General features: G+C 37.7%; 1 protein-coding gene across 3 annotated transcripts in view; it reads right to left on the minus strand.

The window, feature by feature from the left end:
- MARF1 (meiosis regulator and mRNA stability factor 1) overlaps positions 1–16298 on the minus strand; it is a 35753-nt gene continuing 19455 nt past the window's right edge. For all 3 annotated transcript variants that reach the window (XM_054041554.1, XM_054041553.1, XM_054041555.1), the window contains exons 14-27: positions 15782–16018; positions 13652–13771; positions 13053–13228; positions 12423–12643; positions 11053–11195; positions 9661–9794; positions 8822–9024; positions 7957–8184; positions 7262–7492; positions 6873–7085; positions 5263–5323; positions 5023–5160; positions 3470–3640; positions 1–2533 (exon numbers count right to left, since the gene is read on the minus strand). In XM_054041554.1, coding sequence (XP_053897529.1) covers positions 2298–2533; positions 3470–3640; positions 5023–5160; positions 5263–5323; positions 6873–7085; positions 7262–7492; positions 7957–8184; positions 8822–9024; positions 9661–9794; positions 11053–11195; positions 12423–12643; positions 13053–13228; positions 13652–13771; positions 15782–16018 — 2512 coding nt within the window. In that variant the 3' untranslated portion in view covers positions 1–2297. The remainder of the gene's footprint in view (positions 2534–3469; positions 3641–5022; positions 5161–5262; positions 5324–6872; positions 7086–7261; positions 7493–7956; positions 8185–8821; positions 9025–9660; positions 9795–11052; positions 11196–12422; positions 12644–13052; positions 13229–13651; positions 13772–15781; positions 16019–16298) is intronic.

Below are 16298 nucleotides of genomic sequence, written 5' to 3' on the forward strand. Positions count from 1 at the left end.
GCTTGCTTGAAAATTTTATTGACACAACCGTTTGGTCCCAACACACAAAACAGCACTTGAGCCACAAAAGAAAGTGTGTAACAAAATAGACAGCTATGAAAAACATTTTTCTTCCTCCTCCCACCCCGAGAAGATATAGTGCACATAAGTTGAGGGCTTCAGTGACACTTTTTTTTTTTTTTTAATAAACAGACATTAATTTACAAATTAATTGTACTAATTTAGATTCAAGAATATCATGGTCCTAATTGTTTTGAATCAGTAAGTCACATCATTCAATTAACCTCTGGATAAAAAAATATATTGCAATTCAATTGGCTATTTTGTTACTCTATGAACACAACTTCCCCAAAATGTATTCTATTACTTTCAAACAGCAATTTAATCAGAATTATACATGAATCAAAATAGATATATATATATATATATGCTGACCTCCATAAATGGTATAACCACCACATTCACATAAACATAGTACAGAGTTGTACCTCAATTTTTCCTCTATAGTATCAATCATTTGGTTTACTTAGCACTCTGGATGATTTGTAATTGCATCTCATGAAAATATAGTTTTACAATTTTTTGCACACACTACTGAAACAAAGATCTAAATGATCACTGTTAACCTTACAAAATCCATGTAAGGTGATAGCAGATGTATTACATTTAACTCATGAAATTATTAAAAGCATTCTAAAAAAATTTACATTCTGTTTTTGCTTTCTAGAACACTATGTCTGTAGAGGTTTAATAAGGACTCAAACACTGTGCCATAATGCTCAGAAAAACTTCCAAGTGTTTCCCTGTATTCATAATGGCTGTAAGTTTAGTATTGGTAATACTTGGCTATATTTAAAAGATTTTTTAACAAAATCTGACTTGTAAAATTCTGTCTATAGCCATTATTTCGTGGCATTTTCAACTGCTGGCTATGAAATCTGAGCCCACTTTTCATCTCTCTTGTACATTACAAAATATAATCCATCTAAAAAAGAAACCATTCAATCAGTGGAAAACCTTAGGTATACGTTCTTTCAATTTTACAGGAAATTTAGTCTGCCTGGCAAATACAACCCATTGTAAATGCCAAGTTTACCCAAAATGGGTATAAAGCCTCACTCACAGGACATTTCAGCCAACTAGAAATAAGGTCATTCCCACTGGTTTACCTCCGTTCCAAAGGCTGGCCTTTCCAAAAGCCAACACAAAATACCACAAAAAACTGAAAAAAAAGCTTCCAACACTAGAAGTAAATATTAGAATAAAAACAGACACAGTTAAAAGACAATGCGACGAAGAGTAAGCTTCCCATTTACCAAACATGCTTAAAAAACAGAAACAAGGTTAAGCAGAATAACCTTGGCATTTCCACATACAGCTAGAACTTTCCTTGCAAGTGGAAATAGCATCAATACCTTCCATCTTATAGCACTTTACATCACCTGCTCTATGATTCATAATTTATGCATTAAATGCATATTTTAGAAATAATGGAATCTTCCTAGTAACCTCATTTCCAGACACAATAGAGTGTCTTCATTTTACTTTAAACTCATGACACCAAGACAATCTTTTTTCCTTAACCCAATCCATGTCAAACTGGAACTAAACATAAAAGGGAAGCTTAAAACATCCTCAACTTCCTAGAAAGCTCCTCAATGGAACTGAAAGTTTCACAAAACATTTAAAACAAATTTTGCAAGAAATCCACATAATCTTCTACAGACATCTTTACGTGAAAGGAATTACAATGCAATTACAAATCACCAGAAGTTGCACATAACACAAGCTTCCCCTCAGTACAATCAAAAACCCACCACACTTTGTCATTCCAATCCAGTAACGGTTAAAATTCCTCACCAGGCTTTTAAAGACAGATCATGCATTTTATTAATACTGTCTGAAACAATCAGTAAGCAACAGCCTATAGAATATATTATGCTACATGTAGGATTACACCACCGATGAGGCTTAAAGAAAATAAAATCCATTCCACTTTAGTTGAGCATATTTTGCTGTAACTGAACACCATTGATTTATGCGGGGGGGGAGGGGTGGGGGGAATAAAACTTGTTAAGAATAATTTAATGAATACTGGAAGTTTTTTCAAAATAATAAAAATAGTTTGCCCTGCTGACAGCTGTGATCAGTGTAAAAAGAACAAAATCTTCACAGAATACATCTAAATACAAATTAAGTGACTTCTAGGCCTTCTCATTAAAATACATAAGGGCTACCAAATAGCTATATTTTTGTGCAGAGTCCAACAGTATTTGTCTTTCACACTAGAAGAAAATTTAAAGCTTGGTTACAGGTGCAAGTGAAAAGTTTGCTGCCAATTTCACTTTGTTTTTGTGTTGCTTTTTGGCTGGGCTGTCCACTGCTTCCTTGCTTAGTTGAGTTTCAGAAGATTGGTAGGGAGGCACTGAAGAATTCTCTGTGGCACCAGATACCACAGGGCCACTGCTCAAGTTTCCTTTTGCTACTGTGGTAACAATTCTGTTTTTTTCTTCTTCTGTTAGAATCATCATCTCTAAAATAAATACAACAGCTAAATTATTTGCAAATATTTTACTTTCAAAATCAGATTCTTTTACGGCTATGCAGGAGAATCACATGATAAGAGTTCTCTCTGTGCGGAAGTGTGACTAGCAGATTTAAGAACCACAGCACTCTGGTTCAGTTCTCATCTCTGCTGTTAATTTGATATTTGGTTTTAACACTAAATATTTGTCTCGGTTTATCTATCTGTAAAATGAGTCTAATTCACAAACCACAATAACTGTCTCAAATACTTCATATGAAGTACCGTAAAAATTACTGTTAAAGGGCTTCTGCAGGTTGCTAAACTACTGCCATGTGCCACTGTAATGATGACTGCATTTTAATGGAGGAGGAAGTGATTCCTGTAAATTCTGCATTTACCTCACAAGAGCACTGTCGATTAATTGTTTGTAAAGCACTGACAGCTTCAGATGGAACACCTCCATATAAGGTACAATATATTGGAAGCAAATCCACAAAAAGTCAGCGGATCATGATCAGCCATTTGTTTGATGTTTCATTTTCATATTTAAAAAAAAAAGTTATCAGTAAAGTCTGGTAAGTACCATTTAGGCTAGGTCTACACTTAAGGTGAGGTGTAGAGTACAGGCGCTACATGTGTAGCTACGTGTCACAGTGAAAGGCTCCAGCAGGGAAAGGTTCTGGTAGTGGGGAGGCAATGGGACAATAAAATAATAAAAGCAGCAGTGTAGACAAGGGAGGCACTGCTTAAGCATATAGAGAGCCACATAGTGTATATAACCTAGGGACTCAGGCACACAGGGTACTCTACTTGCCTAACCCGTCTCTCACCACCTACACTATTTATACTTATTCTAGCTGGCCATGCAGTGTCTGTACTCTACATGCCACTGTAAACGTAGACGTAGCTTCCAGATACCTGCCTATGGCTACTAACTCTTACCAGAGAGAGGTGGAGTGCGATCCTCAAACTGAATGAGGTCTGCAGACTCAAGAATGACTGGATCAGGTCTCAGTTGTGGGGATGGTAGGCAGGAAGGAACTGGTTCACACAAGAGGTCAACAGGTGATGTATTTGTGAGGCAAAGGAGTTCTTGTTCAGTTTGATTAGAAACTGCAAAAATAAAACGATCTTTCAAAATATCACCAATTTTAAATATCAAAATGCCATAGTAAATATATTAATAGTGGATAAACGCCAAGTCTGCAGCAAAAATGCTCTAAGGGGATTCATTGACTAAACCCAAACTGAAATTTGTTCATCCCAAAGCCTGACACAAACCCCACACCCTTGTAATATGACCTGACGTTTGCCAAGCTTGGACCCTGAGAGCGAGGGGCAAGGGAGTAAGTTCCAGAGGAAGAGCCTTTAAGCAAGAAAGTCAGCTGCCACACTCAGACACTATTTCCATGTAGAAATACCAAGCTCCTATCAACCATTGCAAGAGGACATGTTCTCTTAAAGAACTGATCCCTAACCAGGTAAGATGTTAAAGAACATATTTAATTGCATCTTGAACAAGGCCTGGTCTACACGTAAAAGTTGGATGTAGCTATGTCAACCTATCATAGGTGTGAAAAATCCACACCCGACCGACACAACTATGCTGACCTAACCCCCAGCGTAGGCACAGCTATGTTGTCAGAAGAATGCTTCCACTGTAGCTCGGGGAGGTAGATGAACCCCTTCCATCAATGTAGGCTATGTCTACACTACAGGGTTATATACCAGCATAGCTATGGCAATGTAGCCAGGCCAGCATAGTCTCTGTAGTGTAGACATACCCTGAATCGGTAGTGAGTTCAGGGCACATTATCCTACTCCTCACAGAAATAGTCCTAGTAGGTTCCTCCCAACATCAACTAAAGCATCTGTCTCAAGGGCCATTCTATTACAGTAATCCAGCATGGAGGTGACAAAGGAATTGGTAACCATGGCAAGGTCCGTGCAACAAGGCCCAGGCTCCTGGCTACCTGCAGTTGGAAAAAAAAGACTTCACCAACAGAACTACCACTGCTATTAGCAGATGTAGCAGCAGCGAGGGAGAGCTAAGGCTGCAAATCATATGCAAAAAAGGAAGTACTACAGCTGAACGTCAAGGTACAGGTACTCTGCTCATGGAATCCCCTAGTGGGCCATCATCATTTGCATTTAATCTCGCTTTAGCTTGTCTTCAACTTCCATTGAGGCGAAGGGAGTTAAGGGAACTCATCTGAAAAAAGTTTTCTGCAACTTGGAAGATCAAACCTCAGGAGCGCACAGAAACAGGCTCCACCTCACATAAAGAGGAATATATGTCTAAGACCTTTGTGAAAGAAGTCTGATAGCTTTAAACTCCTTACATCACAGAAGTTTACTTCAAATAACTAAGTCACACAGCTCTTTCCCCCCTGCTGCTTTGAATACTAAGTTGCACAGCTCTTTCCCCAATACTGCTTTCAGTGTATTTCTCCACAGACTGAACAACTTTATTATATACATTAAGTTTGCATTACCATCACTAGGTGTTCCTAGTTTTAATTCCATTAATGTAGTGGATCCTAGACTCTCCATGTGTCCATTACTGTCAGTAAGTTGATTTCCATGATCATCCACATGATCAGCAGGGGAAAAACTGGGTGAGCTAAAACGAGCTTCAAAAAAAGGCAAGTTAATTGGCCTCTGATCACCTCTAAAAAGATACTTGTAAACTTCAGTGTGATAGTTGGCTTATAAAGTTCCATTGGCTTACTTACTTTTCATGTCATTCTTTAGGACTACAATTCTCTTATGCCCATGTCCTTTGATCCAGACCACCTATAAGACAAAAGTACAATGTAACCAGAGCGCGCACACTAACCTCAACACCTAATCCCTACTACTCCCTACTTCTCACACACTATGAAAAAAGTTCTAAAGGAATGCAAGCTAACTCAGACTATTCACATTAGATTGCCCAATTAAAAGTCTTGTCTTGATAAATAAAAAGAGATGCTAAACATCACAACAGGATGTCTGAAGCTCATGAATTTTTCAGCCCCATATTTTCAGAACAGATTGGGGAGCTGTTATTGTAAACTGCTCTCCAAAAAGATTGGTCATAAACTTTTCAAGTAAAGTAAAGATTTTTTAATATCTTAGAGCAGGGGTGGACAAACTTTTTGGCACGAGGGCCACATCTAGGTATAGAAATTGTATGGTGGGCCATGAATGCTCACTAAATTGGGGGTTGGGGTGCGTGAGGGCTCTGGCTGGGGGGTGCAGGCTCTGGGGTGGGGTTGGGGATGAGGAGTTCAGGGTGCAGGAGGGTGCTCCGGGCTGAGACCGAGGGGTTCGGAGGGCGGGAGGGGGATCACGGCTGGGGCCGGGGCAGGGGGTTGGGGCATGGGAAGAGGTCAGGGGGGCAGGCTCCCAGCGGCACTTACCTCAAGTAACTCCCAGAAACAGCGGTATGTCCGCCTCCAGGTCCTACGCGGAGGCGCAGCCAGCAGCTCTGCACGCTGCCCTGTCTGCAGGTGCCGCCCCTGCAGTTCCCATTGGCTGCGGTTCTCAGCCAATGGGACCTGCAGGGGCAACATTTGGGGTGAGGGCAGCATACAGAGCCCCCTGGCTGCCCCTACTCATAGGAGATAGAGGGGGGACATGCCGCTGCTTCCAGGAGCTGTGCGGAGTAGGGCAAGACCCCAACCCCGCTCCCCAGCTGGAGCAGGGCAAGCCCCAGACCCCACTTCACGGCGGGAGCTCAAGGGCCAGATTAAAACGTCTGGAGGGGCGGATGTGGCCCCTGGGCCGTAGTTTGCCCACCTCTGTCTTCGAGTGTATAAACCAACTGGCTGACATTTGAGATTCCACACTAAAATTCAAATATGTAGCATTCCCATGGCTTTTAGATTAGTAGTAAGGGTTCAAAGTTACATGGCTACTGGGACATTATGAGGTAAACCTAGCACAATAAATATGCAACTCAGCAACTGCAATACATTGTTTCTCTTTAGCAACTATAGGAAGAATCAATTCTCACTTGGTGGATGCCAACAACGTTTTTGCTCCATAAAGGAGTGGGGGTTTTATGGAATTTTTACTGCATTTTTATTTACATATGCATTCATTTGATTCAAACAATGAATACACTGAGTAAATATGGCTGTCTGTTGACCAGTCCAGTTCAGCAAAATTGAGATTGTTAAAATATGTAACATGTCTAGTATGCATTTCCTTGTAACTATAGCAGCAGATCATACAGAGTATGAAGCAGTTTCAGTTGCATAATGTATTTAAATTAAATGCGCTAAGAAACTGTTATTGAAGCCATTCCGGAATCTTAAATTAATTTAAGATTATGATGCAGTAATAAAGTTCTTCAGACCTGTGGAATTGCTCCCAAGAGCTCTTCTAGACTATTATATCCATATATTTTGGGCTGCAACACTTCTCCTGTATATTTGCTATATGCTGTTGGGAACTCGTGAAGGAAGATCTGCTGGTAGTGGTACGTGTGAAGCAAGGACCTCACATTCTTTGCGAACAAATACAGATTTGTAAGTTTCACATATTCTTCTGCCACATCATTGGTAAAAACCTGCACAAAAGCAAAGCAATGTCACCATACAAACTTATGCTTCTGTTAGTCACAGTAATATCCTTTGAAAGTACAAGGAAGCCCCACATACTGTATCACAACTAAAGCCAAATAAAGTGAGAAGGATTTAAGTATGGTTCTGAAAACCAAATCAGCTTTCCTAGTAGTTTCCATACCTCAACCAAGTAAGGCAGACTCTTCAGGAGTTCAGTTAAGGTCATAAATCCATATTCACATGGATTAAGGGGAGCACTGTGGATACTTTCATAATGCCTTTTAAGCTCGTCAACGGAAAGAAAGGTGGTTTCATCCCAAGACATCAGCAATACCAGTAGTTGTGCAGTCAGAGTACGTAGAGACTTTCTATTTATCAGCTGAATCTGTTTACCAGATTCTGTGTCAGCAACCTGAAGAATTTTGATGTTAAAAAAACAGAAGAAAAATGAATGAGTCTGAGTTCTATAAAATGGGTTAGGCCTTTTTGGATACAAAATTTTCCATTAATATAATCTAAACTGTAAAAGAAAAGAGCTTTCTACATGGAAATATTTTGACCTTAGAAATAATTCTGCTGCAGTAGTTTTATAGTCTCTGGTGCTCTATAGGACAAAGCAGTTTACAGGTCTATGTATTTTCTTTCAATCAAAAAGTCAAAGCACCAATTCTCTGAGCAAAACACTAAGGAATTTCAAAGGGAGGGGGAAACCCAATGATTCCCATTGCAATGAAATGAGGTAAAAATATGAATTAAACATTCAATCTTGATATTTGAAAACAGTTTAGACAGGGAATCTAATGACTTTTGTTCTACAAACAGATGAAATCGAGGCTTTTTTTTTTTTGGTAAATAAAGACACTAAAAACAGTTTACCTTCACAACGTGGCAAAGTTTTTGCATTAAAGCTAGAACTGAGCTGACATCGTAGTCATGAAGGCGCAATGTGTAACCAAACGTTTTACTGTATTCTGTAAGTAAATCAGTCATCATAAGGCAGTTGTCTTTCTGAGATCGCAGCAGTTTAACTAACTGGGCTGCGAGAGCTTTGACCCGTTCCACCTCTGTCAGAGTCAGAATTTTTTCCTCTCCGCATTCTAATACCTTAAAAAAAAAAAAAAAAAAAAAGGAAATAAAATAAAATAAATATAAAAAAAATGAAGTTGCTTACATAAACTGACCAGAAAACCCAGTAACATTCAGTAAAGGATATTAGATATTTATGTAACTATTTTACATAACGATTCAGCTACTTTACATAAAGGTATCTACATGAAAGCAAGCAGAGTTAACAGACATTCCTCAAGAGAGACAATCAAGTAAGTCTTGCTTAAGCTATTGAATTTAGTCTGCTTTTATTGTCTAAACTAAGTCAAATAGAGAAAGTAAATAAAGTTTGTTGTGAACTAGATTTTTAAAATTCAGTTTCAATAATTCAAGGTTATTACATAAAGTTTTTTTTTTTTTTTAAGTTTAAGTCTTTAACCTGATAGCATCCTTTAAATAAATAAATAAAACAAAACAAAAAACAAAACCACTTTCTGTGGTCTATGAAAAATAGTAAATATAACTAACCAACCAAATATAATCATGAAAGGTTAGAAGTGCACGCAGATACACAATTCACAACTCCTAGTGAAGTTAATTACCTGGAAATAGCTCTTGATGATAGTAAGAATACAGTCTATTCAGGTGTGATCTGAAAAATGCTTAAATATACCTTAAAATGTCTAGAACTTACTTGCAAGACATCTGGTATGGCTTCAAAAAGTTCAAGTAGTTTGGTAAACCCATAATAAGCAAGTTTGCATTGACGGCCAAAGTGGTGGTGGTAAGAAGGAATAAATTTATTAAAGGGCATTCGGAAATGGGGTTGATGACGCAGCAAGTCAACTACCTCCTTAGAGAATTGCTTTGTTCTTTCAATTTCTTCCTGGGTACGTTCTAAAAGTGAAATACATTAAAACAAAGTGAACAGCCACAGAATAGTTAGTTTACAAGGCAAGAAAGGGTATATAAAGAAAATACAGGGCATCAACATTAGCATATTTTTAGCTTTGTATCAGCCACAAAAATTAACTATTTTTTTTTGTTGGAAGAACTTGCCTTCATGTTTACATATTTACTTTGTAAAATAATAAATCATGTGGCAATCACTGTGCAATATTTACTAAGCAAGTTTTCTTGTCTCATACTCCAACAATTTCTCCCCCTCTAGCCATCCTGCACAAAGTTTAATTAAACTCAATATTACTTAGTGCAATGAATACAAATAACATAACATTCCATTTATTCCATTACAGAAATTTTGCTTTTTAAATGGCTAGGATTATACATAACTACCTCTCAATCATGGGATTATGATAATATAATGGCATAATTTGGCAACAAGTACAGAAGAAAACCGTCAAAGGAGAGGAGAGGGACAACTTAATTATACATTTGGATTTGCTTTACCCAATTAGCTAATTTGAAGTTATGTGAGAATAGAAAATATACTGGCAATAGTGAAGGCAGAATGTCATTTTTATAAATTAATAAACTATTATTTTACAGATCAAAATGATGATATGGCCATACCTCTTTTGGGGATACAAATTACCATTTCACTGTCTTGCTGAGACAAACAGATTGTTGTATCTGGAATTTCTGATATTATATCTGCCAACTCACATACTCCATATTCAGTAACATCCCAATCTTTAGAGAAACACCTGAATAGTGTAAGAAGAAAACTGTAAAGCAACTTCAGAATGTTGATGTATTTTACACAGGACAATTAAATGTGCAAGTTAGCAATCAGTTTGCACAAACAAAAAAAATAGAAATATAATTAGTTATCAAGACAGAACCCACACTTCAATGAAATGAAAGGCATTTTCACACTGCTAGTGACATAAGCACTTAAGAACCCATAAACCCAGGAGACATTTGTAAATCAAGTGCACAAAATCAAATATTCCTATTAACTTCAGAACTAAGTCATACACTGGTGCTTCAGATGCATGTGGAATGAAGAGTGAAGTTGTGTATACCAACTACTGGGTGCCTCAGACTAATTTAAATGATAAAAATGAGAATTTAAAGAACGTTACTTGACTAATACAGAACTTTATATAGTAGCTTTGGAGTTAAAACAAACAAACAAACTTTTCACAAGACAAACTAAAACAAGCAAACACGGCATATTTTCTTGTACTGCAAGAAGGCAGCAATTGCCATATATAAAACTTCATGTGCTACAGTCTCCTGAAGACATGTGTCAACTGCTTCCTCCTAACTTCACACTAGGGAAAGTAACATGCTGAGATTGATTTCAAAAAGATTCTGCTAATCTAAGAATATCAGAGAGATGGAATGTTACTGGCAATGTGAAGACAGCACTAATTCCTCTTGGATTTTTGCCCATTATTACTCCCCCAATCGATCAGATACCCTTGCTAGAGCTATTAAATTATACTGGTTTGAACTCCCCCCTCCAATCCCTTCCTCCTCTCTCCATGATTGAAAGAAGACAGTCTCCTTTTCCACAAAAAAAAAAAAAAAAAAAAAAAACACAACGCAAAATAGCACCTACTTTCTCAAGCTAGTCTGCATTACAAGTATGTCACGCATTGCGCTTAAATGATTACATTTATGCACCATGCCTTAAGGAGTAGGTTAACAAGATACAGTACCCCAATTTGAAGTAGCAGTTTTAAGACAATTGAAAAATTAAGTGTTAAAGTAATGCTGCACTGCATTCCAAAAAGTTCCTATAGTAATAATGGACTATTTTCAATCGTTTCTAAAATCTGATAAATTCCACCTTCTGATAATCTAACATCACTATGAAAAGGCAACAATGTAGTATCATGTTTTTGTATTAGAATTCTGAGTGCCAACCCCTCTTACACTACACTTTTAAAGAAAAGCAGGTGCAAATGTGGACAGCAGATGTCTTGATATTTGGTAAAGACAAAAACAACTTACCAGTGATAAGCCTGTAAGAATTCTCTCACAATAACTTGTTTACTGGCCTGGGATTTGAGAAGTTTCAATAAGTCTTGAGTGAAACGTTTTACTTGGGCCCTGTATGTTAGGGTTAACAAGCGTTTAGAGCCCATGCCAAGAATCTAGAACATAAAAACAATAATAAATCTATTAACAGCATAAAAGCCAAGCAGTGATTTCTCAGCACTGATCACTTGTGACCTCCTGCCACCCTCCACAGTAAATAATGTTATGAGCTATTAAGTAAAAAGGAGGACAGACTGTGGTAAGAAATATCAAGTGCATGACTATGAGAAGCTCTCTTTCCATATACTTCCATAACAAATCATGGATCATTAGGAAAGCACAACAAACGCTTCCTCCAAGAGAACTGTCATACCTGCTGTACAGGTGATTTAGTGGAGGTTGTTGTAAAATCCACAATTGTATGCTTAAGACCAGCTAATGTTAACAAACACTACTAAAAAGCTACATGTGTCCAAAAGATTGCATAGGATTCCCTGATCATTCAAACACTATTACTTTATAAAAATCAGGACTACTCAGTTTCAGACAGTCCCAACTAGTAATACTGATGATCTGCTCTGTCTAAATGCAGGTGAGAGTATTATCCAAATAGCCAGCTAGCCAAGGCAGCTGAAGAGAACACCACAAGCGTGAAGACAAAAAGGAGACTTCACGATTAACTACATAACCTCAAGTTTGAGCTTCTTGAGTCGACCACTATAGATTTAGCTTAGTAAAAAGAAGGTTTAGCAGTGACTTGATCACAGTTTACAAGTACTTACATGAATAACAAATATTTGATAATATGCTCTTCAATCTAGCTGACAAAGGTATAACAAAATGCAATGGCAGGAAGTTGGAACTATATAAATTCAGACTGGAAATAAGGCTAAGTTTTTAAATGTGAGGGTAATTAACCATTTGAACAATTTACCAAAGTTCTCCATCAGTGGCAATTTTTAAATCAAGGTTGGTTAATTTTCTAAAAATAGACTCTAGGAATTATTTTGGGGAAGTTTTATGGCTTCTGTTATACAAGAGGTCAGACTAGATGATCACAATGGTCCCTCGTGGCCTTGGAATCTATGAAATTAGATCTAAGAACGTTACATATTTTCATAAGTTCTGAAAACACAATAATAGCTGTCATGGTTATAATCTCGAAAATAAATGAACTGGTAAACAACTGAATCCTAGGTACAGTCATCTCCTTTGGAGAAATGGACAAGGTAGGTGAACAAATACATTCTGTGCCAACCACTGACACACTCATGAACTCAGCTGATTCAAGCTGTGAATATATATGTAAACAAAACAAAAACAAAAAGTGACATTGAACTCACTTGTAATACATGTGGCACTGCTTCTAGTAACTCCATTAACTTGGAATACCCATAGTCAGACACACGACACTGCTTTGCAAAGTGATGATGATAAGTTGGGATGAATTTACTGACAGGTATGATACAAGATGGTTGGCTTTTAAGTAGATCTATCACTTCTCTACTGAACTGAATAAGCTGTGGGTTACCTACAGGGCTCTTCGAACGTAAAAGCCAAGGATCTAGAAGGAGAAATTTTTTTTTTAGAATGAGATGTTCATTTCAGATAGACATCATGTTACTAAGAGTTTATTAATACTATTCCTCCACAAATGAGGGAATATCTAAATAATTTTAGAAATGTTAATATACACTGAAAACACCTTAAATACTCAAATTTTCTATTAAAACCTTGAGGACAATTTACTGTATGCAACTAATATGAGCACCTTTTGTTCAAACAGAACTTTTCTTCAAGACAGACACTTTAAAAAACAGACTTTAAAAAAAGTTATGAAGACTGAATAAAAAGGGTATTAGTGCTAAATAATTTAACCACTATTAAAAAAAAAATTATAGTGAAACAGAGTCCTTCCTTTACTGCTGGCTACCAAGTCGCAGAGAAAAAGCCAGATAAAAAGTGTTATCTACCTGTAGTTGGGGGTGGTGGTTTGTTGTGTATCCACTTAACAACTTTAATGCTGTTTTGGGCAGTGGCAATATTAACTCCAGGAACACAGGTGATAAGATGCTCCAAGGGAACACCTCCCTGGCCTTCCTGCACCATTTCTAGATCACTGAACTCTGACGTATAACAATCAGGAAAGCTTTAAAAAACAAAAGGTGAGAACAGAAAAATTCCAATTACTAAAATACTATGAACATACAATAACCAATAATCCCCTCCATAAATACCATTAATATAAAGGATATATTTCTTGCACAAAGCACTTTTTAGACATCCTATTAACAAAATTTTCCTGTGAATATTTCATAACCAAGACACAGCTTAGATTTTGTATGCCTTTAAAAAAAAACAAAAAAAACCACAAACAAACTTATTGGAAACATTTTTTTAATCCACAATAAAAACAGTCTTTATTCAACTGCTCCCAGATTTTTTGATAAATGAAGCTGAAGAGAAACAGCACTTCAGCATGTTCATAAAAGTTTCATTAGAAAAAGAGAGGAGATAAAATCCTTACCATATCTATTCATACATTAAAAGAAACACAGTTAAGCTTGTTTACCTTAGTAAAGGCACGGTGCCCTCATGGGTCTGCAGCAGACTGTGCACTTGTGGTGCAAATGTCTTCAAAGACAAAATCACAAAAGGAATTTTGTAGGAGTCTGGATCAAATTCATGTTCACTGTAATGACAAGAGAAGTACTTAACTATGTTTACATCATGCTCAAATTGAAGAAAGGTGCATATAGGTACAAAACTAGTGCTAGCTGGAGAGAAGGTTGAGAAAAAGCTAGAGCGTGGGAATTTTCATACTTTTCACAGTATAAACTACATTAGTCTCATGGACTACCTCCCCTCCCATTCACATAATATTTATATGGCAACTACAGCAATTGCTTAAATGGAGAAGTAACATTAGGTACTCCTGGGGGGATTTTGCTCCATTGCGCACGTGCAGAATTAATGTCCACTGCAGATTTTTTTTTTTTTTAACTCTGCAGAAAATACATTCTGCTGGTGAGGAGCTTCAGTTACGCCTTCCACCCACCAGGGGCTGCTGTGATATCAGAACAGAGGGCAGCTGGCTCACCGGCCATGGTAGCCAGAGAGGCTGCATTCCTCTCAGCCCTTGCCCACAGGGCCAGGTGAGGAGGCACAAGATATTGGGGTGAAGAAACAGACACAGCGGGGCACATGGGATTGCTGGGAAGTCTCACAGACTGGGGTTCAGAAGGGCTAGTGTGGGGACAGAGTAGGGCGGGGGCTCAATGGGAGTGGGGGTACATATGGGGACATATGGGGATGGGGAGAAGTTGATGGAAAGAAGGGCGTGCAGGGGCACATGGGTTGGGGGAGGAAGTGTGGCTAGAGTGGGGTGCAAGGACACATGGGGAGGGGGGGAAATGCAGGGACAAATGGAGATGGGGTAGATGTGCCTGATTGAATGGGAGAGGCTAGGGGTTAGCTAGGGTCTGCATGGGAGAGGCTCCCAAACTCCCTAACAATCCCCGCCCCCCCTCCGGCGAAAAAAACAAAAACACCCTATTTCATACTTCTCCCACCCACGCCCAACAACCCTCCAGGTTCACTCACAGGCTTCTTCCCAGCAATTACCTCCCTCTCCCTCCGCTCTTCCATTATCCCTGACTCCCCCAAGCTTTTGCACTGCTTCTGAGGGGTGCAGGAAATTCATTTAAACTACAATACAGAAATGTATTATTACTCAAAGTTATGTATTATTTGCCTAGTTAGGAATCTATTTGTCAAAAAACGTTTCCACTTTTTGTTGTCTGTATTGTTACAGACATACTTGTTGACAGGCATTTTGAAATAGTTTACCAAAATAACTGAAACTGACGTGATTATATTGTGTTATTTTGACAAATAAAATAGGCAGAATTTTGCAAATTTCAAATACTGTATGTAGCTTTTTAAATTTTTTGGCACAGAATTCCCCCAGGAGTAATTAGGAAGACATTTCATGAACTTTTACTGTAGCTTTCGTACTGTGACTTACCAGCTGGATACAATGAGGAGAGCCAACACCATGTAACAAGCCAGCTATCTGCATGCTACTAGCAAATGCTTGGTTACCAACTTTGGTTGTTGACAACTAATCCTATTTCACAGTTTGTCACTGAAATAAGTTTAACTTTGACATAACAGTGAAGTTTTCAGGTCATGATGGGCTGCCAGCTGACTAAAGATAGCTGGAGTGTAAATTAAGTGGAATTATCAAAGACTTCACAATTATAGTCCCAGTGAAAAATTAAGCAATTCTTTTTCACCGCTATCAAAAAATTTCCCCTCTAACCAACAATGGGATTGAGGTTTGCATTTCAGTCTCAACATAACAAGCCTATTTCATCCTCAGTAATTAGGCTGCAATGCATAAACACCACATCCTCAAACAGATGAGCCCACTAAACCATGATACTAACTTTGATTTGAAGATGGATGTTCTGCCATCTCTGCTCTTTTGTTGATTAGTCCTTATGATCAGACACTTGAACTTTTAATATGTAACAGTGATTAAATCTGCTATGAGATATACATCCCAAAAGATGGTTCATTTTTTTTTTTTTTTTTTTTTTTAAAAAGGTACAAATTTAGTATAAGGACAAATCAATTTGATAAACAATCTTTTTTCTGTTTAAAAAAAAAACCCAAAACTATTTCATACACAGCCTACCTAAAGTCTTTATTCAGACAATGCTGCTTACAAATGGGCTCATGATATTCCAGTTCTTCAAATATTATAGGACTGCAATTTGCTGATGAGCCATCATGAGACTGTGAAGATCCTAAAGGACTCTGCCGGGCTTGGCTGCTGGGTAAGAGACACACCAAACGTCCATTTCCTTGGTCACGGATTGCCACAGTATCAGTTAATTTATACAGATCTGATGCTATTAACTTGTGTCCAAATCTAAAATTAAAAGATTTAAGTGTACTTTAGTCATAAAAATAAACATTCAACGTGCAAAACTAGAACAAATGTTCAATTACAGAATGCAATAATAAACTACAGTGTAAGAAATCATTCAAAAGTAGATTACAAGCTACTCAAAATTAACCAATCGGCTAATTTAAATCACAAGTCTTTCCATCTTGGAAGAAGCCAAACTAAAGAGATTTTAAAAAACTAGTTATGGGAGCCCAGTTAAAAATATTTGTGCAATACACTGTGTATGCAGAGGCTGATAAGG

Source organism: Malaclemys terrapin, chromosome 10, assembly GCF_027887155.1.
Source record: "Malaclemys terrapin pileata isolate rMalTer1 chromosome 10, rMalTer1.hap1, whole genome shotgun sequence".
Lineage (NCBI taxonomy): Eukaryota > Metazoa > Chordata > Testudines > Emydidae > Malaclemys > Malaclemys terrapin.